At 39.9% G+C, this 23092-nt stretch overlaps 7 protein-coding genes across 7 annotated transcripts; 4 read left to right on the forward strand and 3 right to left on the reverse strand.

Moving 5' to 3' along the window:
- The first annotated feature begins 9489 nt into the window (after positions 1-9489).
- LOC108608250 lies at positions 9490-14066 on the forward strand. The gene is made up of 3 exons (XM_017999026.2): positions 9490-9587; positions 11246-11384; positions 13286-14066. The coding sequence occupies exons 2-3, from the start codon at positions 11246-11248 to the stop codon at positions 13846-13848; spliced, it is 702 nt and encodes a 233-aa protein (XP_017854515.1). The 5' UTR covers positions 9490-9587; the 3' UTR covers positions 13849-14066.
- A 285-nt stretch (positions 14067-14351) lies between these two features.
- Positions 14352-17322, reverse strand: LOC108598060 (U2 small nuclear ribonucleoprotein auxiliary factor 35 kDa subunit-related protein 2). The gene is made up of 5 exons (XM_017984712.2): positions 17265-17322; positions 16437-17210; positions 16055-16158; positions 15762-15936; positions 14352-15702 (listed from the first exon to the last, which is right to left on the reverse strand). Exons 1-5 carry the CDS (start codon positions 17276-17278, stop codon positions 14352-14354), a joined length of 2418 nt encoding a protein of 805 aa, XP_017840201.2. The 5' UTR covers positions 17279-17322.
- A 93-nt stretch (positions 17323-17415) lies between these two features.
- On the forward strand, positions 17416-18478 carry LOC108599526. The gene is made up of 4 exons (XM_017986406.2): positions 17416-17505; positions 17576-17836; positions 17895-18248; positions 18311-18478. The coding sequence occupies exons 2-4, from the start codon at positions 17576-17578 to the stop codon at positions 18404-18406; spliced, it is 711 nt and encodes a 236-aa protein (XP_017841895.2). The 5' UTR covers positions 17416-17505; the 3' UTR covers positions 18407-18478.
- LOC108599518 (DNA-directed RNA polymerases I and III subunit RPAC1) lies at positions 18414-19636 on the reverse strand. The gene is made up of 2 exons (XM_017986393.2): positions 19422-19636; positions 18414-19356 (listed from the first exon to the last, which is right to left on the reverse strand). Exons 1-2 carry the CDS (start codon positions 19553-19555, stop codon positions 18492-18494), a joined length of 999 nt encoding a protein of 332 aa, XP_017841882.1. The 5' UTR covers positions 19556-19636; the 3' UTR covers positions 18414-18491.
- Positions 19637-19874: 238 nt separating this feature from the next.
- On the forward strand, positions 19875-20842 carry LOC108602514 (protein SCO1 homolog, mitochondrial). The gene is made up of 2 exons (XM_017990649.1): positions 19875-20362; positions 20426-20842. Exons 1-2 carry the CDS (start codon positions 19945-19947, stop codon positions 20782-20784), a joined length of 777 nt encoding a protein of 258 aa, XP_017846138.1. The 5' UTR covers positions 19875-19944; the 3' UTR covers positions 20785-20842.
- Positions 20843-21066: 224 nt separating this feature from the next.
- LOC108608284 (eukaryotic translation initiation factor 3 subunit I) lies at positions 21067-22446 on the forward strand. Its single transcript, XM_017999600.1, has 3 exons — positions 21067-21149; positions 21317-21806; positions 21860-22446. The coding sequence occupies exons 1-3, from the start codon at positions 21147-21149 to the stop codon at positions 22345-22347; spliced, it is 981 nt and encodes a 326-aa protein (XP_017855089.1). The 5' UTR covers positions 21067-21146; the 3' UTR covers positions 22348-22446.
- On the reverse strand, positions 22364-23027 carry LOC108608287. The gene is made up of 3 exons (XM_017999604.2): positions 23016-23027; positions 22893-22957; positions 22364-22837 (listed from the first exon to the last, which is right to left on the reverse strand). Exons 2-3 carry the CDS (start codon positions 22893-22895, stop codon positions 22496-22498), a joined length of 345 nt encoding a protein of 114 aa, XP_017855093.2. The 5' UTR covers positions 22896-22957; positions 23016-23027; the 3' UTR covers positions 22364-22495.
- Positions 23028-23092: the final 65 nt, after the last annotated feature.

Below are 23092 nucleotides of genomic sequence, written 5' to 3' on the forward strand. Positions count from 1 at the left end.
ATACATTACATAGTAGTATATGTATGTCCATACATCATTTGATCCAACAAGCCAAATATTGTTAGCCAATATAAATATACATACCATATGAAAAGAATACTTCAATTAGAAACTAACCACTGCAAATAAATTTACATCTTGGAAATAATACTAGTTTTCTATTACACAAATGAACTTAAAGTAAAAAGCAATTGAATTTAAGATTTAAAACATATTAGACTATAAGTTTTATGATAACTACTACGATAGTGTCTGACAAACTAAAGTTTTGTCGCTGTTTAACTGTGGACAAGAGATACATATGAGCAAACCGAAAGGAATGAAATGAAATTAACTTTAATTATACATTTGTGCAGAATAAACACATTAGTAAATATATTGAAGTGATTGTGTTTTATATTGTTTAATGAATTTGGTTGAATTTCAAACGAAATCCATCTCTGTATCGTTGCGAACTGCTGTACTCTTTCAAATTTACCGAGAATTTTTCGACTCGCTGCTTCTGGCTAATTGTCTTTTAACCTGAATTTGACTTGATTCGCGCAACTTCCACTTGGTGGACCCAACTTGCAATTGGCTCTGCTGCTCTTTTCTCCATTTTGTGGCTGCTTTATGAAATTAAAAGTAATTTATAACAAAATAGGGAGGAATCAATGTTGTGTCGTCACGCCATCGGTCACGCGGCGAGTAAAACTACCGATATTTCAGTTGATTATGAGGCGAACAGCATTTTCCAGCAGCTGCTCCATCAAACAGCCAATGCCACTCGTTTGTACACAATTCACTCACACATGCTCGCATTACAAGTAGCCAGAGAAGCGACTTGAAGCATGTAGGTGCGGTGGGGGCTGTATTATGGTATGAGAGGTGCGATCTCATTCCTGTGAACCTGGCGAACGACAACGTCAATGTGGAGCAGGACTAGCCCACGTGCGGTGAGACTGTAGACAGGCTGCCCGTTCGTAGCTAGCAGAGCAACGATTAAATTATGCATATTGCCGAGTCATTCAATATATAAGCAATTTAATTTATACCCGCTCGTATTTCTTTTTTAGAAAGGAGGTTGTGTGTTAGTTGTTTCCGTTTATTTTATTGCCACACTCATATGGCGGGGCCGGCGCAGTCGCAACTCTCGGAATCATACGTGGGCAGGCGGCTGGATCAAGTGAGTATAGAACACTCTTTCGATTTGTACTGGCTTTTAATTAGCAAAGTGCTAGAGTGTCTATAACCCAATATTCCATTGCTGTGTATAAGCAGCCATCTTGGTCGAAGGAACTACAGGGAATTTTCTATCTACACAACTGAGAATATCGCTTTATTGGTTGGCAGGCCGTCGCCCAGTGGAAACTTCGAAAATTTTGTGTTGTCGAATTGCACAAACCGACTACCAGGCGCGCAGCAATTTTAGCAGACGTCTGCCCTGATATAGTTGGATGGCAAACTCATTGGCTGTCGTTCACACAGTCGCACGCGTGAGTATCTGTGTGTTGCCGCCAAATACGTGCACTGGGCATTCGCATTTGTATCTGTGTGTATTGTTTTTACAAGATAGCAGTCAGCTGTTGCCTGTTACTGTGTACTGTGTCTGCGGCGACGACCAACCAGAACTGCTTTTAAAGAGGGATAAAGACATTACTGGCCATTTGGTATCGAGTAATCAACTCAAAACTGGCCAGCAACGCTGCCAAGGAGTGGGGGAACGCTATCGAATTGCGCTCATTGCTGGCTTGCAGCATGATATGGTAATTTTGCATTGCTCTTTCCTCTACCTTGACCAAAAGGGCTTGCAATTATGTGGGTGGAGTTCAATATCAATACCAATTGGCTGTTATTTCGTTGGTTCCAATTTGTAGATACGTAGCTATATTTATATGTGCATAGGCTGGCTGTCGTTCTCTTTTGTGCTTAAAAAATACACTAACATCATATATTTAAAACAATTTTAGACTATTCCTAATGTGTACTGTAAATCCACTATATTATTTGACTTGTATTTGCTATCAAGGATCAATTTGAATTGTGCACCAACTGACGCAACAGAGTGCATTACTTTATATTATGGAAAGTAATTGAAATTCATACCAAACTTCATTTAAATTCGGCACCATATCAGAGTTCCATAGCGCGCTATCGACAAGCATGTTTTGAAGCTATCGATTGTTTTCCATCGCTACTAAATATACTAGATTGAATGACAAGCGCCAGTGCTGCTTAATTAATACTATAAGAAATAATTGTGGGGGTAGGCTAATACCAAGGAAAAGGTGAAAATAAAAACCGCGGAGTTGATTTGAATTTAAATTTATGTGCCAAGCATTTCACTAAATCCCTGATGCACCAAGGCCAACACAAGCGTTGGTATCTGATATTTATCAGCTGCAAATATTTAACACAATCCCTAATTAAAATTTGTACTTGAAATTGTTTAGCGTTAGCATATGTGTTAAGGTCATAAAAAAGCCGGTAACTGATTATATTAGAGTGTATATTAAATCAATACTAATTCACATGAAAAATGTCTGGACGTAAGCATTATGGGTGATTAGCAATTGACTACGTCAATGCGTTTGAGACTCCAAAAGCTGTCTGCAATCCTTTGCAATTCATTAACTGGCAAAGATTCATTCATAGGTCCATCAAAGTCATGGCCGGCTGCACTCGATGCGTGCAGGGCCGCAGCTTACGCAGACCCAAATATCAGCAGCTTGAGTTCCACAGCGGAACCAGTCACATGTTGGCATCCCCACTAAAAAAAAATTAAGCTAGTTTATGGTTCTGTCACGAGTTTGGGCAACGTCATCAAGTAGCTTATGTCTTACATTCACTTTTGTTTATTTCGCATCCGCGTGTATGCTACAGAGTGGCACTGCGAGCTGAGATGCGACGGTACGGCCGGGACGGTTGTCTCAAGCTCAAGAAGTGCTCTTCACTGTCAGCTACTAGCTTGGTACGTATAATGTTGTTGTTGTTGTTGTCGCTGGTCCAAGGTTGAGGCAAACTGGTATTGGTATCATCATCAACAACATCAACACATCGCTAAACTGTTAAGAGCAGGCCGTGTAGACTCAGAGCTACATATATCGTGTATATATACATATATCATATGTATATTATTATTGTGTGTGGTAGTTGGGTATTTTAAAAAGTGGTCGCCGCTTGGCACGAGTCGTTATGCATGCAATTAATAAACTAACGCCATATCTATAGCTAAAGTTGAATACAAACATAGCATTTTTTTAATGAAGCTGAATCTTGAATGTTCTTGAAGATGCTTAAGCTTAGAAGCCTTTCGCTCTGAAAAATTGTTAATGCCCTTGAACTGATGCTACAAATCGGGCAGATCAAAAGGCCCACACTTAAGCCAAGAGTAGGCTAAATTATTTATTGTATGCAGACTAGAGATGCGCACGTGAATTAATTTTCTAACGATTTCAAAACTTGTATGCAGGCGCCCTAGGCACGCTCGCATCTGCATCTGCTGTCATAAAAATAATTTTTATACTCATGATAATGACAACAAGTCTGCACTTAACACTTCTTCTTCATCTTCTACAATTACTACTTAAAACTGACTTGTTTCAGTTGGCTTGCGACTTTGTATTATGATTTATGAGCAATTTCTAAAGTGCACTTGTTTGACCGCGTACTACAACAAGTTGGACACGTCGTTTTATGTTGTTTTTATAGTTGTTGCTTTTTGCTGTTTTTGTAAAACAAATATGTAAAATATTCCATAACAATTTTGAGTTTAAGTGTGCATCTGCGTGCCGCAAATCGAAGCAACAACTGAAAAATCTCAGGTCAGATTTTTAAGGTGACTGGTCTGTGGTTTTTATTGCTGTTGTTGCTGTTGTTGTTATGGTTGGCGCTTCTAATACTGTTGACAGATGAGGTCGCCAAAACGCCAACAAGCTGACGCCGTTTGCTGATGAGTAAAAATTAGAAATAAAAAAAAAACCTGGCAACCCTGAAACTGTTAAGCCAACCAAACTGCAATGCAGTGGCTAAAGTGGGCGTGCGACCAGCTTTTGGGCTCAGAGATGTTTTATAAACATTTTTGCTTAATATTAAATACTATACGTCAGTGCTCTGGGCTTGTGTTTATTGTGTGCATTAAAGGCTAGAGTTCATTGGTCTCCATTCCGACTGGAGTCACGCGTCAGTAGACGGTCTTGTACGTAAGTGAGTAAATCTTTGTGGTGGATACACCAGATAATTAATGTCAGTAAACAGTTTAAAAAGTTGTTCTGAAAGTAGTAAAGACCAAAATTGAAACTAGTTTCAACAAAATTATTTGCATATTATAATTAACATAAAAACGCGCATCAATAACGAATGCAAAGCATATAAATTTTAAATACGAATAAATACGGTGGTGGTGGTGTTGGCTTTGTTTTGCTTTGTTGTGGTATCTGTTTCTCTAAGTGTAACCTTAAGAAGCATCTATTGTAAACTAAATTTCGCAAGTTTGGTAAAACTTTTGATTATAACTGTACACAAGTCTTAACCTTGTTAAGCTGACTAGGCAAAAGCAATCAACAATTTATGTTTGTCTGCACCACCCAGCAGCAGCAGCAGCAGCAGCCGCTGGCGAAGCGCAAGCGAAGGTTGCTCACAATCAGGCCCCATAATAATCGCGTTCGTTACCTAAGTCTTTTGTTTTGTTCTCATCAGTTGGTACAAGCATAAAGCTATAGACTGAGTAAGCGCTTCTGATTTATAGCTCATAAGCATGCGGCCAAACATATGTTGAATTGATTTCATAATCATGACAGCGCACACGCCCCAGCCCAAAGGCAACTTAAGTGAGCGAAGCAAAAGAACGAAACTGAAATACTCTAGGCGAAGCTGGCAAATCAATTGTGTGAAAAGTGCATTTAAATATTTAATAAAAAAAACAAATGTGTTGCTGCCTGCACAACAAATGTCTGACTTGGCGACGCTGTTGCTGCTTGCACTTGAGCTGTGATGATGTAAATATAAAAACTGCATGTAAAATAGATATAAACAAATTATGCAAACTATTATGGAGTGTTAGACGTGTTATGTAGCATTCTATGGGGTCTAGCTTGCCATATCCGTAACTGCCCCCTTAAGCATCATTTATGTTCCGCACACACCTACCCAGCAGCAGCAGCAGCAGTATATTAAATTAGCTATTGATTGGCTATTGATATTGATAGCTTCAATGCTTTGCTTACATTATATAATTTGTCAGATTTATGTACGCTGATTGAGATACAACTGGCGATTCTAAATGATGAACTCCAGACACAAGTTTGCTGGCAGTTTATGCACTGCTCTTATGCAATTAGCTTGCGGCATGTTTATGTTGCATTGTTTGGCTTGTAGCACAGTGTGCTACAGTGTGTGGGGGGGCAGCTCATTCATAAAAGCTTAAGATTCTGTTGTATGCTTGTATGTGTGAGATGTGTGTCAAATTTTGCAACTTCAACTCTATTTTTTTCAGCTATACGCTTAAGTATTCTTTATATTTTTTTTCTATTTTTTGTGTGCATATGAAAATTTTTGTCACGTTTTCCGTGACGAATTTAAAATGTGCCTGGGCACTTAATTCTTTTGTGTCACAACAACAAGCTGTCGTTTTACACAGATGCGCCAAATTGCAGACATCAATCATTTTTTTCCAATTGCGTAATCTTCGAGATGCTGCAGCAGTTGCTGTTTAATAGATACAGTATCTGTAGTTTTGGTGGGCAGATTAATTCTACAGCTACAGTTGCACATAAGCTATACACACACACACACACACACACACACACACACACACACACACACACTCAATTATACATATACTATATGCATATATGTGTGTGTAGTGTGGTCTTGGTTCATCTTGGCAAGGTCTTGATTAATTTGTTGCCAATCACTTTTCGTTGTTGCTTGACAAAAGCCGCTGCCAAACTCAAACAAATCACACACACACATTTAAATTTCAACTAATGTGTAAATTGTACAAGCGACGGGGCCTCTTGGGGTCAAATTTGGCAACATATTTCATATCATCAGCGCCAGGCATTTAAAAAGGCATTTAAAAAAAGCTTGACAGAGCTTCTTAAAAACACAAATTGCAATTACGCGTTGCGTCCTTCACGCATTCCCAGATGAGTCGTCAGCAGCTCCAACTGAGCTCAACGGCTCAATGTTAATGCTAAATATTCTATGCGCAACAAATCAGATTTTTTCTTTTTGGGGTTTACGCATTGGCGAGGGTCATTTTCTAATTATAAATAATATTTAACGATTTATTGAATAATGCTCAAAAGCAAAAGCGTTGAAATAGTTCTGTTTAATAGATTGACTGTTTATATTTTTAATCAAACTGTAGTTCGCTTTTATTTATTTTAAATTTAAACTCAAGCTTATAACCAATATAGCCAAGGCTACATACATATGTTAGCTCTTGGTAGTACATACATAATCTTAAGCATCCAAAGCCAAATTCAAATCGTTACCAATACAATTCGGTGAGATTAAATTCCATTCAAATGCAATAGCAATAACAATAACAGTAACAAAAACAAAAGGCTAAGGTCAGACTGCACAATATGTATCGCTGCTATTCTTTGGCTTACTTATTTATAGCTTGACCATTTGCTGTTGTCCAAATAGATTGATTATATCTTCTCGGCTTAGTTTCAGCTCAATTAGCATCTTCATTGTGAGTTGTGGTTTCGATTGATATTTATATTACTATTTTTTATTTTGACCCAACACACAGTCACGGAAGCTTTTGGGTCTTCGCGCATGATCTTGTTTAAATCTTTAGACATTTGATTTGTCTGCATCGAATTATGGCAATTTATGGAAATCAAAAAAACAAACAAATTGTTGAGCATCTATTGTAGCTGTTAAACTTATATTTTATATATCAGCACAGCTGGCTGTGTTTAGTCAGTGAAGGTCGGGGGCGCGAGCATGTCAATCAATTGTGTAGTTCAACAACAGCCCACGGGGCGTATGAGCAATTTGTGTTTGCATACAAAACGCCAATAAAATTTAACAAGAATTTTAAGCGCTACTGTTTTAAATACCCATGTTTAGCAACAATTGACAACAGTTCGCGGAATCTTTATTTATTTTGTTATTTTTCTGCGGTTTCTGAACTCGCCAAGGTCGCGTACGCAGGAAATCGATGTAAATATAAACCGGCTACTAGGCCAAAACTGATTACAGGCTACACAAAAAACAAAAAAGAAATAAAATGCACAACAAAAACACAACAGCGGATGTTGATTTATGCAGATGCAATAAACGAAGTGCGAGAAAAAAAGCAACAACGACGGATGCACTAAGAAGCGTTACAAGTCGCAAAAACTTGTAAAAAACATTCCTAAAAAAACAATGCAGAGAATGAAAAACTGTCTGCTGAGGTGAAAAAAATATTTAAACAAGCTAATATGCTAGAGTAAAGATTTATCGAAGTAAATGCAAGCTGAAGCTTATACATTTATTTAAGCAAAGACTATTTTTAAACTTGATTTAATTATCATCTTCAATTTGTATACTTGCATACGTATAGTAGATATTCATTATAGAAAACATGTCTTAAATTTAAATTAAATAAGCTTATTGTTAGACTCTTTAGCTGCGAGTTGAACATTTTGTTTTAAGCTGGCATATTGCTTTGAGTTACTGTTACTGTTCTGTTGACCCATATTAAGTTAATCTGTCAGCTTAAGCAGCTTCGTAGCGTTTGTCGCATTTACTAACTAATAGTTGTCTTTTAGCTCAACATTCTGATAATAACTCTTCAAACATAATAAACAAAAGTAAAGATTAATATTAATTTGTTGGGCTTAGCTTTAAAAAAAAAAAACTTCCAAGCACATATGCTTAACATCTCACATAAAAGCGTCGGCAACACAAAAGTTAATTCACATAAATGCTAAAAAACAATAAACAAACCATAGATAAAGGTAATTAATGCAAGCTTGGTGTTAATTTTGGGTTGGTGCACAACACAAAAAATTCGCAGCCATACAAAACTATCAGCTGAGCATCAATGAGATTAATTAAAAACACAGAGTACAAGTTTAAAACACAGCATGGACTGTGGACTGGGTCTGGGACTGGCCTCTAATGCTGCACAAGGGCCAGGCCACGTGAGGCGTCGGCTCAATAAATTAGGTTTCTATTAGGTGTTACTAAATGCCAAAAACAATGCACACACAAACAAAAGCATATACATATACATATATATATGAGTATGTATTTTCATGGTCAATTAGCAGACGTTGGCAAACGAAGTCAGGCAGGCAAAAAGGTCAGCAGCTTACTTTCAGCACGTGTCAGCAGGTTCAATACTGAGATGCCAAAATGCCAATGCCTATGTGGGACATTAAAAGGATTAAATATGCTCTTAAATTAATGGCAAAGAACTTGAACCTGAATTCCAAGCGATCTTCGCATACGCTGATAAATTATATAATCAAGCAAATAAACATTGATTTGCATATTGATGAGCGAAAATAAAGTTGAAAACAAGCAAAGAGCAAAACATTCAAAGCATAAATGTCAATTTTAAAGAACAGTCAACCTAAGGAGATCCGCCTGGCACTACCAAGCACCGCCCGAGGGGGGGAATCACATAATTTATGAGACCAGTCTGCAAACTATCCCCCCAGTTCATTCACATAGCCATTAAAGCAGTTTTATAAATAATATAATATAAAAATAAAATTTAAAGGCTCTTAACTATTTTCGTTGTTGTTTTTGTTTTTTTTAGCGGAAGCTCGAATAAATATTTATATATGCCTGGAGCGACATTTCGAAAGGCTTTTCAAGATCAAGGTCTGCAGCTAAGTTTTTGAAGAAGATCAAACAACAACAATAACAAGCAAATACACTTAACAAATTGATATATGAAGCAAGCGAGCTAACGTCAAATCGATGCGTAAAGTGTAGGCAGTCAATAGTTTTGTATTATCAAGTGCCAGGCACTCAAGCAAACACAGAAAAATGCTGTAGCTATAAAATGTTGGCTTTGCTTTAAATTAAAAGTAAATAAATTTGAGAAATATTGTAGAATCAAAACCTGTGGCTCAACATAAATATTTATAGACAAAAGTTAAATTTGTCTATGCCAAAGTTGTTATTGTTTGTTTAGAGCTAAGCTAAAAGCTTTTAAGCATAGTAGTTGTAGATTAATTTAAAGCCGAACTCCATTAAATGCGTCAAATTTCTATTTTATTATTATTTAGTCTAAGCTGAAGCGCCATTTTGAACAACGTTTGTGCTACTAACTGACTGCAAAAAAAGAAGTAAGAGAGCACCGCAAAGCGAAGAAGAGAGCAGCGACAGAGTGAGAGAGTACGCATCGTCGCAGCGTCTGTAGGCAAGCTCTGCTCGAGCTGAGCTGCTCTTTGGCTCTCCGAGTGGCGAGGCGTGGCGGCCGCCCATTTGTCACAGCTGAAACGTATAAAAGCCGGCAGACGACAGCTGCCTGAACATTCGTTAGCTAAACACACTCAGCGTCTGGTCACGTTACGTCCGGCGCATATTTGTGCATTAAAGTGAGAACGATAGCGTGTATTGTGTTTGTGGATTATTAAATAGCAAAGGTAAGCAAATGTTAAGCAGACGCGTTCAAGGATATGCAGTGCGGATTTACACAATTCAAAATGCTGAAGGACTTAAAGCTCAAGTGACATTAAATGACATTGTTGTGTGCCTTATATGAAATTGCATAAAACAAAAAGCAATATAAAATTAAAATTTCAAGTGCTGTGTGCTGCCTCAAGGACATGTTTCAATGGATTAAATATTATAACAAGTGTGCTTAAAAAATTAAAAAACAACGTTCGTAATGCATGCTGACTGGCAAGTTCGTTGCCTAAGTCTTTTGCTTAATATAAATTTCTTTTCTGAAAGTTCATTGACTTGGCCAGAACTACAGCATACGTTACACTCACACACACATACACACACACACACAAATTTGTTGCTTTTACTGCTAGCAGCATTGCACAACTTGCAACAAAAACAGAAAGCGCAGTTAACCCAAAAGGGCAACCAGACATGTGTGTGTACATTGCTTTGAATAAACAAATGCAGCATTAGCTATTATTTCAACTGATTGTTACTGATTAATATGCAAGCAACGGCAAACAAAAAATGCTATTGAACAAATTACCAAATAGAGCTTTAAAACAAAAAAAAGGTTTCCTAACTGCCGTCAATGAGTTTATTGTTGAGCCTCACAAGTTATAGCGGGTCGTGTTGCCCTTTTGAACTTTACACATCAACAGAAAACAACAAGAAAAAGCGAAAATCAAATTAATAAATAACAACAGCGCTTGGCTTGAAATCAAATTAAATTTTCATTATGCAAAACATTTGTTTTCAATTTCCAAACCGATTGGCCGGTGGCAAAGACAACCATTAAGCGCTACCTTAATGATTTATGTTGCCAAATCGTCGGACATCTCATGAATATATTACAGCGATGCAGATCAACACAAATTTGAAAATTTTAACCACATTAACATGCAAAATTTCAAACGCTGTGCCACGCTGTCACAATATAATTTCATAAAGTTTATAATTAGCTTTGACTGATTGGCGATGACACAATTCTGATGAATAAGGAAGCAGCAGCAGCAATTATACTCTTAGCAACTGCTTTGTTTGCTGTTGCTGCTTGTTGTTTGCTCAGAAGGTTCTAGGTGGCTGCAAAAAGTCAATAAAACCAGTTAAGGTCAGTCAGACAGCCAGTCAGCCAGCAGTGTTGGCCTGGCTTGTGTAATCAACATGTTTGCTGCAGATGCTAAATGAATTTTTTATTTATGAATAATGCGATGATGTTGTCGTCGTCGTCGTCGTGGTCGCTGCTGCTGATGCTGATCACGTTGCCAACGCCAACGACTACAATAAAAAAAATCAAGTCTCAAGTGTCGTGGCAGTGTGTCAGTGGCCGCTGCTGCTAAAGACTTGAAACGCCTCGGGGCGCAACCGGTTGGCCGCACTGTATCCTTGACATAAAAATCACGCGCGCCAAGTTACATCTTCGATATACAAATAAACTGGCAATATATGCACGCAAACATACGCACACACACACACACACACACACACACATGAGCACACAGCTATGCACGCAATCAAGTTAAATTTAAACAACATTGCGCATACGCACTGTGCACAAAATACGCCAATGCTAATTAAGCACAAATCTGTCAATAACTTGCCTAACTCTCTTCTCCTCTTCTCTTATTTGCAGATGAAAGTCACTTTGGCCATAGCGACTTTCTGCCTGGTGGCGGCCTGTGCCAATGCACAAAGAGGCAAGACCACAACCACGACAGGCACCAAGCCAGGACGTTTCCTCTCGCTGCCTGTGCCCGCCAAGTGCGCAAGCCGTAAGTAACGTTTGAATGAAATAGCTAGAAAACAAATTTTTGAAACAGTTTACTTTAGTCTAAAGACAGGCAAATAGTGTGAAATAATTATGGATTATTATAAAGAACGAAGCTATTGGAATGAGCTAAGCAAGAGATACATTTAAATTTCTTATTTTTTGGGGCAAAAGTAAACAAATTTGTTCAAGTGCACTCAACGTAGTGTGTACTTAACTACTTTGCATAGCTTAACCTTAACGGGCGTTGATTTTCGCTGTCAAATAGTGCGACGAAAAGTAAAAGTGTGAAACGTTAAAGGCATACCAAGTAGATCCCCACAAGCCAAGTTTGCACTTGAAATTGTTTGGCAATGCGACGTGTGTATGTGTGTGGGTGTTGGCCATAATAAATATTAAACACACAGTTAGTTTTTATACGACATAGAGATGAGCGCGCGGGCTGCAAACACGCATCCATCTCTAAGTCTTGTTACTTTTTTGAAGCTGCTGCTGCAAGTCATCGTCTGTTGCGCTTGAAGATTGCGAAAAAAAAAACACCAAGCACAGGCCTCAAACAAAGTTCAAAACGCAAACAATAGCTGCTGCTGCATCAGCGGCTGCATATCCGGTATACAGCACACAAATGAACACGCTGCAGTTAATGTTAATTAGGCACACACATACATACAGACGAAAAATTTAAACTGAAACTGAAAAAAAATGCAAGTTAGTTTTGGGCAGCACAACGTGACGGCCCACAAACAAAGTTACCCAGCAGGTTTCGTGGCTTAGATCTTTCATCTTTTTAGAAATTTCCAGTTATACAAGCGCACACAACTTAAATAAACTAATTAACTATTCAAGCTTAATTGCCAGATACAAACTTCTCGTCGTCGTCGTCGCTCGTCTTGCTTATAACAAGCATGCAAGCTTTTAAAATTATCAATTCACATTAAAAAAAAACTGCATATTTATTTCCCAATCCGCTTTGGGATTCTGGGAATTATGCAATTGCCTGAACTACAGCAACAAAGAAAGTGAGCTTAGGTTTGCCTTGAGGAAGCTTTATGTATATTTATACGTTTGTATGTATTGGTTAATGTGCAAATGGGCAATGGCAAATAAGGTCATTATGTTAGACTTAAGCCGAGCCGATTTGATGTGCAGCGTATAAACAGGCGCAAAAGGCAATTGCAAAAGTGACAGCAACAGCACCAACAACATTGGCAACAGCAACAGTTGGCTTTAAAGCCGCTTAAATCGTGCCTAATGACGCGTGCCGCAGTAGCCGTGGCAATAAGAGGCGTGGCACAGTTGATTGCGCTAACAGTGTTAAGAGCTAGAGATGAACGCGTGCCTCGAAATGATAAATTGAATTTTCAAAAACGTTCACAGTTGTGTTGCCCAATATTTTTGCTTTTCATCTACTTTAGACAACGTATACTTAATTTCATAAATTAACAAAATATAAAGCAAAAAGTCTTGGCAAACTAACAGTTAAGCCATTTGGAAGCTACAGCGCAACGAACTGAAACAAGTTTCATTTGTTTCCGTGCGCCCACCAGTGAGTAAAGTGGGTGGAGTGGGGGGAGTTGCCATTGTTGGCTTTACCAATTTTTTGTTTGGCAAATGGAAAACCTTTTGACACACACTGAGAGTGAGACTCGAGTTTGAGACTCCGACTGAGACAAAGGAAAGCGCCCAGCAGAGGAGCAGTAGCGGTAGCTGCAGCAGCAGCAGCTCTGCGACTGAGGCATAAATAAGCTGCATAAATTGCTGCACAAGATTACGCAATGTGCCTTGGCAAGGGGAAGTTGTGTAAGCGTGCAGCATGAGGCAGGCATTTAACACATTGAACTCGCAGCGCCGCTGACTTTAACTATTTTTTATTATATATTTGTTATTTTGGTTTTTTGTTGACAGGTCCCAAGGAGTTTTCGTACCGCGGCAAAAACATGTTCCTAAGCACCCATGTGCCAGCTCTGGCCAACAGGAAGGTCGACTGGCTGGATGGCCGTAATCTGTGCCGCGAATACTGCATGGATCTGGTCGCTCTGGAGACCCAAGAGAAGAACAACCTGATCTTCCGCGTCATTCAGCAGAACGATGTGCCTTACATTTGGACCGCTGGCCGCATCTGCGATTTCGCTGGCTGCGAGAACCGTCCCGATCTGGAGCCCAAGAACGTTTATGGCTGGTTCTGGTCCGCAACTCGCGAGAAGATCCAGGCCACCAACCGCATTCCTCAGGGCTGGGGCTACAATCCCTGGTCTCAGACCGGCCACAAGAAGCGTCCACAGCCCGACAACGCTGAGTACGACATCAACCAGACCAAGGAACAGTGCCTGTCTGTGCTCAACAATGTCTACAACGATGGCATCGCATGGCACGATGTTGCCTGCTATCACGAGAAGCCCGTCATCTGCGAAGATAACGAGGAGCTGCTGCGCTATGTGGCTGCCACGAATCCAGGCATTCGTCTATAAGCTGCTTTCGTATTGTTTTGCGTAATTTTAAAGCTACCTTATTATAATATTCCTCATATGAGTTTTTTTTGTATAATTTCTTGTTTAATTGTGTGTACGACGAATGGAAAACAAATAGACTTTAGAATTTACAAGCTACCCGAACTTACCACCTAGGCACATTCGCAGTCATTTCCACAAAAGAAAAAAAGAAAGAAGAATTTGAAAAAAAAAAAAAACCACCACACAATTGTTTTATGTTTCGATACTGCCAGCTTTCCTATGAGTATTTCTACTATCACTTTATCCTAAAGCTCTCTCTAAGTGCTCACCACTCTATAGCCACTCTCAAAAGACAGATAAAAGAAAATGAGATTCAATAAAATGTTGTGAAAATCCATTTCAAAAAAACATTGTTTTTGAAAAAAAAAAAATAATTTTGATTTATTCCAAAAATTTCAAATTCGTACGTTGCAGTTATCAGCATCTTCAGCTTTGACTTTTTTGTTTCACCTAAATTGAGATTACTTCGGACGAGAGCTGATTCGTTTGAACTTCACCTTAAGCTCTTGAGTCAGCGGTGGAGTTCCAGAACGCCTTCTACTCTTCCGAGTCTTTTTCTTATACTTTATGGACTTTGTCACAACCTCTAGACAGTCTACCTTCTCTTTGGCAAGTTTGCTGAGCTTACGCTGAAGCTCTTGAGTCAGCGGTGGAGTTCCAGAACGTCTTCTACTGCTACTACGGCTGGGTCGAGTCTCTTCTGGTATCCGCACGGAACTCCTGCTGTGCTCTGGCTCTAAGCGCATCTTCTCTTTCGCATTGTTCGTTTGGCTAAATTTCTTCAACAGCTCTGGCGTCAGTGGAGGAGTTTGAGAACGTGTTCGAATTTGACTACGGCTGCGTAGAAATGCTTCACGTTGGAATTTTTTGTGCTGATACGGTTCCTCCTGGCTAGAGCTATTTTTGCTGCGGTCCATTTCAGAGCTTGAGCTTTGTTTGGATTCGACTTGCTTTCGCTTCGGCTCAAGCTCAAGCTTTGGGCTCTGCGGTGGGGTGCGATAGTTCTTTTTTCGATGACAACGACTGTGTCTAGTTTCTACGTCGTGGCCATTATTGTGCTCATCTCGTTGCTCCTTATTAATTTCCATTTCGTTGCGCTGGTATCTTCTACGATGAGTACGAATGTGTCTAGTTTCTTCGCCATGCTCATGCTGTTGCTTCTTTGTGGATTCAATTTTGTTGCGCTTTGGCTCTGAACTTTGCTTTGGCGGGTGATGGTGGCTTCTACGATGACTACGACTGTGCTGTTGCTCCTTTCTGGATTCGATTTTGTGACACTTCAGCTCAAGCTGTGGATTATTTTGTGCATGCTGTGGCTCCTTTCTGGGCTCTTCTTTTTTGCGCTTTGGTTCTCGCTCTGGGCTCTGCGTTGGTGTGCAATGGTGGCGTCTACGATGACTACGACTGTGACTAGTTTCTTCACCCTGACCATTATTGTGCTCATCCTGTTGCTCCTTTCTGGACTCTTTGTTTTTCCGCTTTGGCTCTCGCTCTGGGCTCTGCGTTGTTGTGCAATGGTGGCGTCTACGATGACTACGACTGTGACTAGTTTCTTCGCCCTGGCCATTATTGTGCTCATCCTGTTGCTCCTTTGGGCGCTGGTGCCTTCTACGATGACTACGACTGTGTTGTTGCTCCGCTCTGGATTCGGTATTTTGGGGCCTCGGCTCAAGCTCTATAATCTCTGGTTCTCGCTCCCAAACAAAGACTTTGAATGGATTAAATGGATCCCGCACTGGAGTTCTCGAGCCCCCTGGACTCGCAGACCAACGCCAAGTGCGTGACTGTACCTCTTCTCTATCATCATTCCAACTAAAGTAGAAGCTTGTTATAGTTTTGAGAATTAGATTAATTATATAATAGAAAATTACCTTGGCGCTCTGGCAGTTGGAGTTTGATCAATAAAGCTAGGTGGGGGTTGATTGTGAAAGACAGATGGCGTAGGATGCTGTGTAAGGTCAGTATTAAATGCATTTTCCGGATTGCGAAACAAATGCAAAAAACCACAGCCGTTACCTTTACGACATTTACGTGTTAAGGATAAGCCTTGTTTTGAGAAAAAAAAGTTGTAGATTGAAAGTTTATGGAGTTTGTTAGTTATTTGGTTAGGAGTTAGTTTTGTAAGTATTTTCTTTCTTAAAAAAGGATACAAGTCTTCACGTACCGCAAACAGCAGTGCGAAAGTTTTGGAGATTCGAGAACTCCACGTTGAGAGGTTTCGAGGCATAGTAGCGACCTTGTAGATTAATAAAAGCGCGCACCGCAAATCTGCAATATAGAGATTATAGAAACTTATAGTGTACACTCGCCAATTAAAAATGTCAAGTAAATAATTATATTATAATTATAGCTATAAAGTTAATTATCATATTTTTAAGATTAAAACTTAGAGTTTTAACTATGGCAATTTAATCAACAAGATTAAAGTGAAGCTTGTGAATTTTTACTTGCAAAGTTTTATCGGGTGTGAAAGTTGATAATCTTAAGCTTGAACTTTAAACCATTCGTTAGCTTCCTTCTTATTTACATTGATCGCAAATACTTACCGCTCATTTTCATACTCCACATAGACGTTACCAATTAGATGTGGCATTGTATTGATCACTGCACGAAAATTAATTAATTTTCCAAATTTCTGAAGCTCCTCAACCGCATCATAAAAGAATTCATCATAATCCTCACGCATCTCGCGTTCGCTGAACTCCAACTGCGCATCGGGTGTTTGTGTATTCCTCAGCTGTATCAGTGGATGTTGAAAGAAATTGTGTATGACTAGTATCTTTGCCAGCATAGGACGTCGATGATTCAATTGGCAGCCGTTTCCATAGCGACATCCATTGGTGCGCATGAAAAAATCGCATTGCCTGACATTTGGTTTAGTTTCGAGGACGCGACGCATCTCTGCTGGTGGTGAGCCACCGCTTGTATCTTCCAGATACTCATATAAGCGTTGCATTGTAGCCTCAAATTCCTCAGCGGTCTGTTCTGCGACTCTATCATTTTCCACACGCAGTCTGTACTTCACTTCCTTCAGTGCCTCCAAGTGATTTTCTTCCCTTGCTCGCAATTGTTCCTGCTCAGTCTCCACGACTTGACTGTTGACCCTGTCCTTTTTAAATTGCTCTTGAGCTATTGCCTCGCGGCTAAGCCAAGCTAGCTCAGCCTGCTTGCTCTCAAATTCCGCAAGTGTCTCCTGTTGCTTTAGACAGATTTGATACTTATCATCTGCTTCTTTTTGGCTCTTTTCCGCATCACGCGCGGATGCATATTTCTGACGTCTGCGCTTTCTTTGTAACTTTTTAAGCAACTTGCGCCAAGCCCTAATAATACAAGTATTAACAAAAAAACAATAAATAAGAAACTTGCAATTTTACCTTTTTTCTGGCATTTCCTATTTACAATCAGCTGTAGCTGTTGCATCGATAATTATCGTGCAAGGTTTGCACCACTTCAATGTCTTGTTTACAATCAGCTGTTGCGCGATATTTATCGTGCATAATGTGCACCACTTTAATTCACAATGACAATTCAGCGATATAACTCTAATGTTGTTATCGACAGTGATATCGACGCGTTTTTCAGTAAATTTTCTCTTGGCCACACTTAACAAAAAAAGTAAATATAAAGATGCATAAAATTTGTTTATCATAATTTTTTAAATTGATTGATTTTGCATTATAACCAGATGAAGTCGGAAACGGGTACATACGACGAAGTCAAAAACGAAAGCATTGGCAAAGTACGCAGGCTATACCATCAGAAGTATAGAGACGAGTGGGAAAAATATCCAGATTACAGAGACTGGCTTTGTCGGGCAGACGATGGCTACTCCGCCCATTGCAGGATTTGCGACACCAATGTTCTGCCACGGTTGGCTTCAATTAAGCAGCACCTCAACACTGCAAAGCATCAGAAGGCCATCGGTAACACTAGCTTTGAGTCTAAGGTAAGCAAAATAGGTTTCCGATGTTGTAATTAACTAACCCTTTGAATTTGTGCTGCAGATAAAGTGTGAGCCGTACATAAAACAGGAGAAAGAGCACGGATCACACACGCAACGAAAAATTAAAGCGAAGCGACCCAAGACGGAGAAACAATATGAAATTGAGGCAATAGAGCCCGATATATGCTCCAATGATTCCATTCTTGATGATTTATTAGGCAATGATGATATGAATTCACAATATATACAGGAGATGAGCGACCAGGATATGGACGTTGAGTCCAGACAGGAGCAACTGCAAGATGAAGAACTTCGTATAGATAATTTAGAGGACAAGAGTGTCTCCGAAGATCATATAATAAGCGAATTTGATTTGTTTGGCAAAAGTGTTTCACTGCAGTTAAATAATATGGATGTAAGTACTTTAAAGCAAACTGAAAAATGTTCGTAATATCTATAAATGCGCTATAATTTTAGCTGGAAGATGCTTTGTTATGCCAGGAACGCTTACAGGTGGTACTAACCGAGTTTCGACTAAGGATACTGAAACGTAATTCAAAACGCAACTTTTAATATTATTAAACTAGTTACTTATTATGCAAAAATTTCATTACATATTTACACATGTAACACAACTTAGTAATTAAATTAAGCCGAATTATTCCGCTTCGATTTCATCTATAAATGCGCGACATTTTTTCTTCAACACTTTGATAGCCTCCAGGAATATGACCTCAGGCTTCAGCGCACCCACAGATTCTACTGTGAATATATAATGATCTCGTACTCGCGCCATTGTTACCGCATCGGTTAGTTGTGGATACCGGTATACATTGCGACTACAGCTGTCGTAACGCGCATCTTTCACGTAGGCGCTCTCGTTCTCATCAATGCCTATAACGCCTGGTGAAAAACAGCTCTGGAGCAGATAAGCATCCTTGCCAGACACTTCGCGATTAAGTTTTATCTGTGGCAGCAGTCGGTAAAAAGCAGTGCACACGGGAGAGAACTTGGCATGATCTTTGCCAATGCCTTTCACAGCAATTAAACGCAGATCCAGTTCGTGTCCTGGTCGCAGCTGTGATATTAGTATGTCTTCATGTATGCAACCCACGCTGGCTTCGGTGTAGATTTGCGCCTGCTTCCCTTTTGGCAACCATTTCAAATGGCCCGAGTATACTTTATGATTTTTGTAAATCTCATCAAAGTTGGATTGATCCTTGCCTGCATCTTTGCGACGTGTGCATTTAACTTTCAGTTCATATTCAAGTGTATCCTGCTCAGTGCCCTGCTCGCTGCTTTCCTCAGTGCGATAGGCAAACAATCGCGGATCTGCACGCAGTGGCAAGAGGCCCATGCGATGTGCAAGCACCTCATCCTGTATAATCGATGTGTTGTTGTAGATGTAAACCTTTTCTATGGCCATACTGGGCACCTCGCTTAGCATTAGGCGGCGAAAAGCATTTGCAATTGCTGGGTAAACCCCTATTAAATCGAATTCCAGACCATTCTCTTCGTCGTTGCTAAAAAATTAATTACAAAACATATTATTTATTTCGTATAAAATTATTTTGGACTTGAAGCTTACCGCACAATTACAATTTGTAGTTTGTTTTTAAACGCTTCTATATTAAAAACCTCATCAGCCAGGCCATAGTCCTGTGGATCCTGTTTAACCTTATACTCCTCCATGTAAAGCAACGGCTGCGTTTTGCTTTCCATTTTTTTTAATTTACTAAAACAATAACTTTGCGAAATTCAATTTGCCGCACGTGGGTTTATTGTTAAAACATTCAGATATGCTGTGCTCAGAAGTAAGTGTGACAGCATTCCTGTAACTGATAATTAAATACACGTAAATCACTGCCCAATTATTAAATAATACTCCATTTTATATCTTGTGTTGTTATATTTTTAGGTGCGCATGAGCAACTTGCAAAAATAATTTTATTAGTATAAATATTTAAATATATTTGTTACTTTTAAAGTTATTACCCGCTCACCATTGTAAGCAGCTGGTAAATTGACGTCAGTTGGCAGCACTGTTTTTTATTAGTACGACCGGCGAAACTTATTCTCCAGTAGCATTTACGTAAAAGTTTTTAGTAAATATGTCCCGCTCTATACAACGCTGGATGGGCCTCTGCCGGACGCAAATACAGCCACGTACATGTAGTCGCACATTACAGCAACACCGCAGCTTGTCGGCGGCAACAACAGATCCCTCAAAAGGCAAAGGTCCCATATCGTGGAAAAGCTTGGGCGTGATTGGCGTGCTAGGTGCTGGCGGCCTGGGATTCATGCTGTATGTGAAGAAAGAGAAAGATGAGGCGCTGCTGTTGGAACGCAAACGTCAGCTGGGCAAGGCAGCCATTGGCGGACGTTGGGAGCTAATAGATTCTCAGGGTCAAGTGCGCAAATCGGAAGACTTTATGGGCAAGTGGCTGCTAATATATTTTGGCTTCACGCATTGCCCGGACATTTGTCCTGACGAGATAGAGAAAATGTCTCTAGTGGTCGACGAAGTCGGTATGCATTAATCGCTCCAGAGTGTTACTGTTTATCAGACTCTAATTTGTTTGCTATTTACAGAAAAATCCCCACAAGCACCACCAATACAGCCTATTTTTATAACTGTTGATCCGGAGCGTGACTCCAAAGAAATTGTGGGCAAATATGTAAAGGAGTTCTCGCCGAAGCTGCTCGGTCTAACCGGTACCGTCGATCAGATTCGTAATGTCTGCAAGGCTTTCCGCGTCTACTTCAGTGCTGGTCCTCGAGACGAGGATAATGATTATATAGTCGATCACACAATTATTATGTATCTGGTCAATCCGGATGGAGAATTTGTCGACTACTATGGCCAAAATCGGGACAAGGATCAGTGTGTAGCGTCGATTTTGGTCAACATTGCTAAATGGAACTCTTTAAATAAGAAAGGCTGGTTTTAAAGTTGTTGATCAGTTTTAAATTCGTTTATTATAACTTAATTTGTTGCTAATAAATTTTACTGCATAATTGTATTACTTTAAAAGTATACATTACATTGCATTTATTTAACGTATCATACTAATTGCATAATTCGCAAAGGCACTTACAACAGTCAAGTGCGCGCCAAGATAAAGTATTTTATAGTTCTAGGAAAATAATTCAAATATTGTGCAGTACTGCATTATTTACCATCAAGTTAGCAGCACCATACATAGCAACCCTGTTTACCTTTTACTTCTCGCTCTTTTGACGTTTCGGACTGCGTGGATGTTGCAGAAATTGTTTTGTTTTCTTGCAATAATTTAATATAATTTATAACAAAATGGTGCGTGATACTTCTAAATGCATAAATTAGGGACTTGTGAACATAGCCCTTCAATGATACAATGCTACAAGTAGCTTGGTTGTTAATGTGAACCAGTTTAACAACATAACCTAAAAGGCGGTGCTTTGTGCTAAATTTTGCAATTAATATATATTGTTTATTTGCAGCGTCCGTTGATGCTACAGGGCCATGAGCGTTCTATAACGCAAATCAAATACAATCGTGAGGGTGACTTGCTCTTCTCCAGCTCCAAGGATCAAAAACCAAATGTTTGGTACTCGCTCAATGGTGAACGTCTGGGCACCTATGATGGACATCAGGGTGCAGTGTGGTGTTTGGACGTGGACTGGGAGACGAGAAAGCTCATCACTGGCGCTGGTGACATGACAACCAAGCTCTGGGATGTCGAGCATGGCACTGTAATTGCATCGATACCCACTAAATCATCCGTGCGTACGTGTAGCTTTAGCTTTTCTGGCAACCAAGCGGCTTATTCCACGGATAAGGCTATGGGTCAGAATTCTGAGCTGTTCATTATTGATGTTCGTAATGCTGATGCCAGTCTATCTGAACAAGCGCCAACGCTGCGCATTCCCATGATCGAGTCAAAGATTACATCTATGCTGTGGGGACCATTGGATGAAACTATTATAACAGGTTAGTCGTTAACCAAGAATTATTTAAAATTTTCATTAACATCCCATATGCAGGACATGACAATGGTAATATTGCTATCTGGGATATCCGCAAGGGACAGAAGGTGGTTGATTCTGGTAGTGACCACACCGCTGGAATTAACGACATGCAGATGAGCAAGGATGGCACCATGTTCGTAACCGCCTCAAAAGATACCACAGCTAAGTTGTTCGATTCAGAGTCTCTGATGTGCCTGAAGGCCTACAAAACTGAAAGACCTGTAAATTCGGCAGCCATCAGTCCTATTTTGGATCATGTGGTGCTTGGCGGTGGCCAGGACGCCATGGAGGTGACCACAACGTCGACGAAGGCTGGTAAATTTGACTCGCGATTCTTCCATCTGATCTACGAAGAGGAGTTTGCGCGTCTCAAAGGCCATTTCGGTCCCATCAACAGTTTGGCTTTCCATCCGGATGGCAAGAGTTACGCTTCTGGCGGTGAAGATGGTTTCGTGCGTGTTCAAACCTTTGATAGTACATACTTTGAGAACATCTTTGAGTAGTCGCACCTTTAGTTTTATAGTTTCCAACGATTTCGTCAACTCGAAATGTTTGTGTCCATAGAGAATAATCAAATATACGCGAGAACGAAACGAATATTATTTATTGGCATAACTCTAAAAAGCATTCGGGTAATTAATATATTGGAGCCTAGAAGAATGAACGCTTCTTTTGCTGCACCACCACCGGCTTGCCCTGCATGACAGCAAGTTGGGCGGCTGTTGGTAAATAACCAGGCGGTGGTGGTGGTATGGAAACTGCTCCCGTTGCTGTAGTTCGCAGCTCTGCACGCGCATGCATACTTAAGACGGGTGGTGCAGCGGCAACCGAAGTACTTGGGCCCACTAAACCATAATTATATCCTGGATTCTGCGCGGGCAGTTGCTGATGATGCGTCATACCATAGTATTGATTGCTAGGCACATGCAAGGGCATCGCCGTGGCAGCTGATGAATGCTGTTGACTTTGCTCATAAGTGGGGGGTGGTGCACGCTAGAAAATAAGATATTTAATAAAATTATCCGGAAGATGTGCACGTCATGCAAACCATGGATGCAGTGTTATCATAGAGATAATCATATGCTGGCGCAGTGGGAGCTGCTGCTGATTTTTCTGTTGAAGAACCAAAAGCTAATTTTGCTATGGTATCCTTCTAAATCATTACACCTACCTGGATTCTGGTTGAATAGCAAATTAGATACGGAATTAATTCGATTCTAAGTAAATCGATCACCATCGAAAATGCAA

This window comes from Drosophila busckii, chromosome 2L (genome assembly GCF_011750605.1).
Source record: "Drosophila busckii strain San Diego stock center, stock number 13000-0081.31 chromosome 2L, ASM1175060v1, whole genome shotgun sequence".
Lineage (NCBI taxonomy): Eukaryota > Metazoa > Arthropoda > Insecta > Diptera > Drosophilidae > Drosophila > Drosophila busckii.

Bases quoted from the DNA above. Each gene is read 5' to 3' on its own strand.
- LOC108608250 (XM_017999026.2), top strand. From the start codon at position 11,246: ATGAAAGTCACTTTGGCCATAGCGACTTTCTGCCTGGTGGCGGCCTGT. The intron at 11,385-13,285 runs GTAAGTAACGTT...TTTTGTTGACAG, and splicing joins GCCCGCCAAGTGCGCAAGCC to GTCCCAAGGAGTTTTCGTAC.
- LOC108598060 (XM_017984712.2), bottom strand. The intron at 15,937-16,054 runs GTACGTGAAGAC...TCTCAAAACAAG, and splicing joins CTTTCGCACTGCTGTTTGCG to GCTTATCCTTAACACGTAAA. The intron at 15,703-15,761 runs GTAATTTTCTAT...CTTCTACTTTAG, and splicing joins CCAACTGCCAGAGCGCCAAG to TTGGAATGATGATAGAGAAG.
- LOC108599526 (XM_017986406.2), top strand. From the start codon at position 17,576: ATGAAGTCGGAAACGGGTACATACGACGAAGTCAAAAACGAAAGCATT. The intron at 17,837-17,894 runs GTAAGCAAAATA...TTTGTGCTGCAG, and splicing joins ACACTAGCTTTGAGTCTAAG to ATAAAGTGTGAGCCGTACAT. The intron at 18,249-18,310 runs GTAAGTACTTTA...CTATAATTTTAG, and splicing joins TGCAGTTAAATAATATGGAT to CTGGAAGATGCTTTGTTATG.
- LOC108599518 (XM_017986393.2), bottom strand. From the start codon at position 19,555: ATGGAAAGCAAAACGCAGCCGTTGCTTTACATGGAGGAGTATAAGGTT. The intron at 19,357-19,421 runs GTAAGCTTCAAG...TTAATTTTTTAG, and splicing joins CTACAAATTGTAATTGTGCG to CAACGACGAAGAGAATGGTC.
- LOC108602514 (XM_017990649.1), top strand. From the start codon at position 19,945: ATGTCCCGCTCTATACAACGCTGGATGGGCCTCTGCCGGACGCAAATA. The intron at 20,363-20,425 runs GTATGCATTAAT...TGCTATTTACAG, and splicing joins TCTAGTGGTCGACGAAGTCG to AAAAATCCCCACAAGCACCA.
- LOC108608284 (XM_017999600.1), top strand. The intron at 21,807-21,859 runs GTTAGTCGTTAA...TCCCATATGCAG, and splicing joins GGATGAAACTATTATAACAG to GACATGACAATGGTAATATT.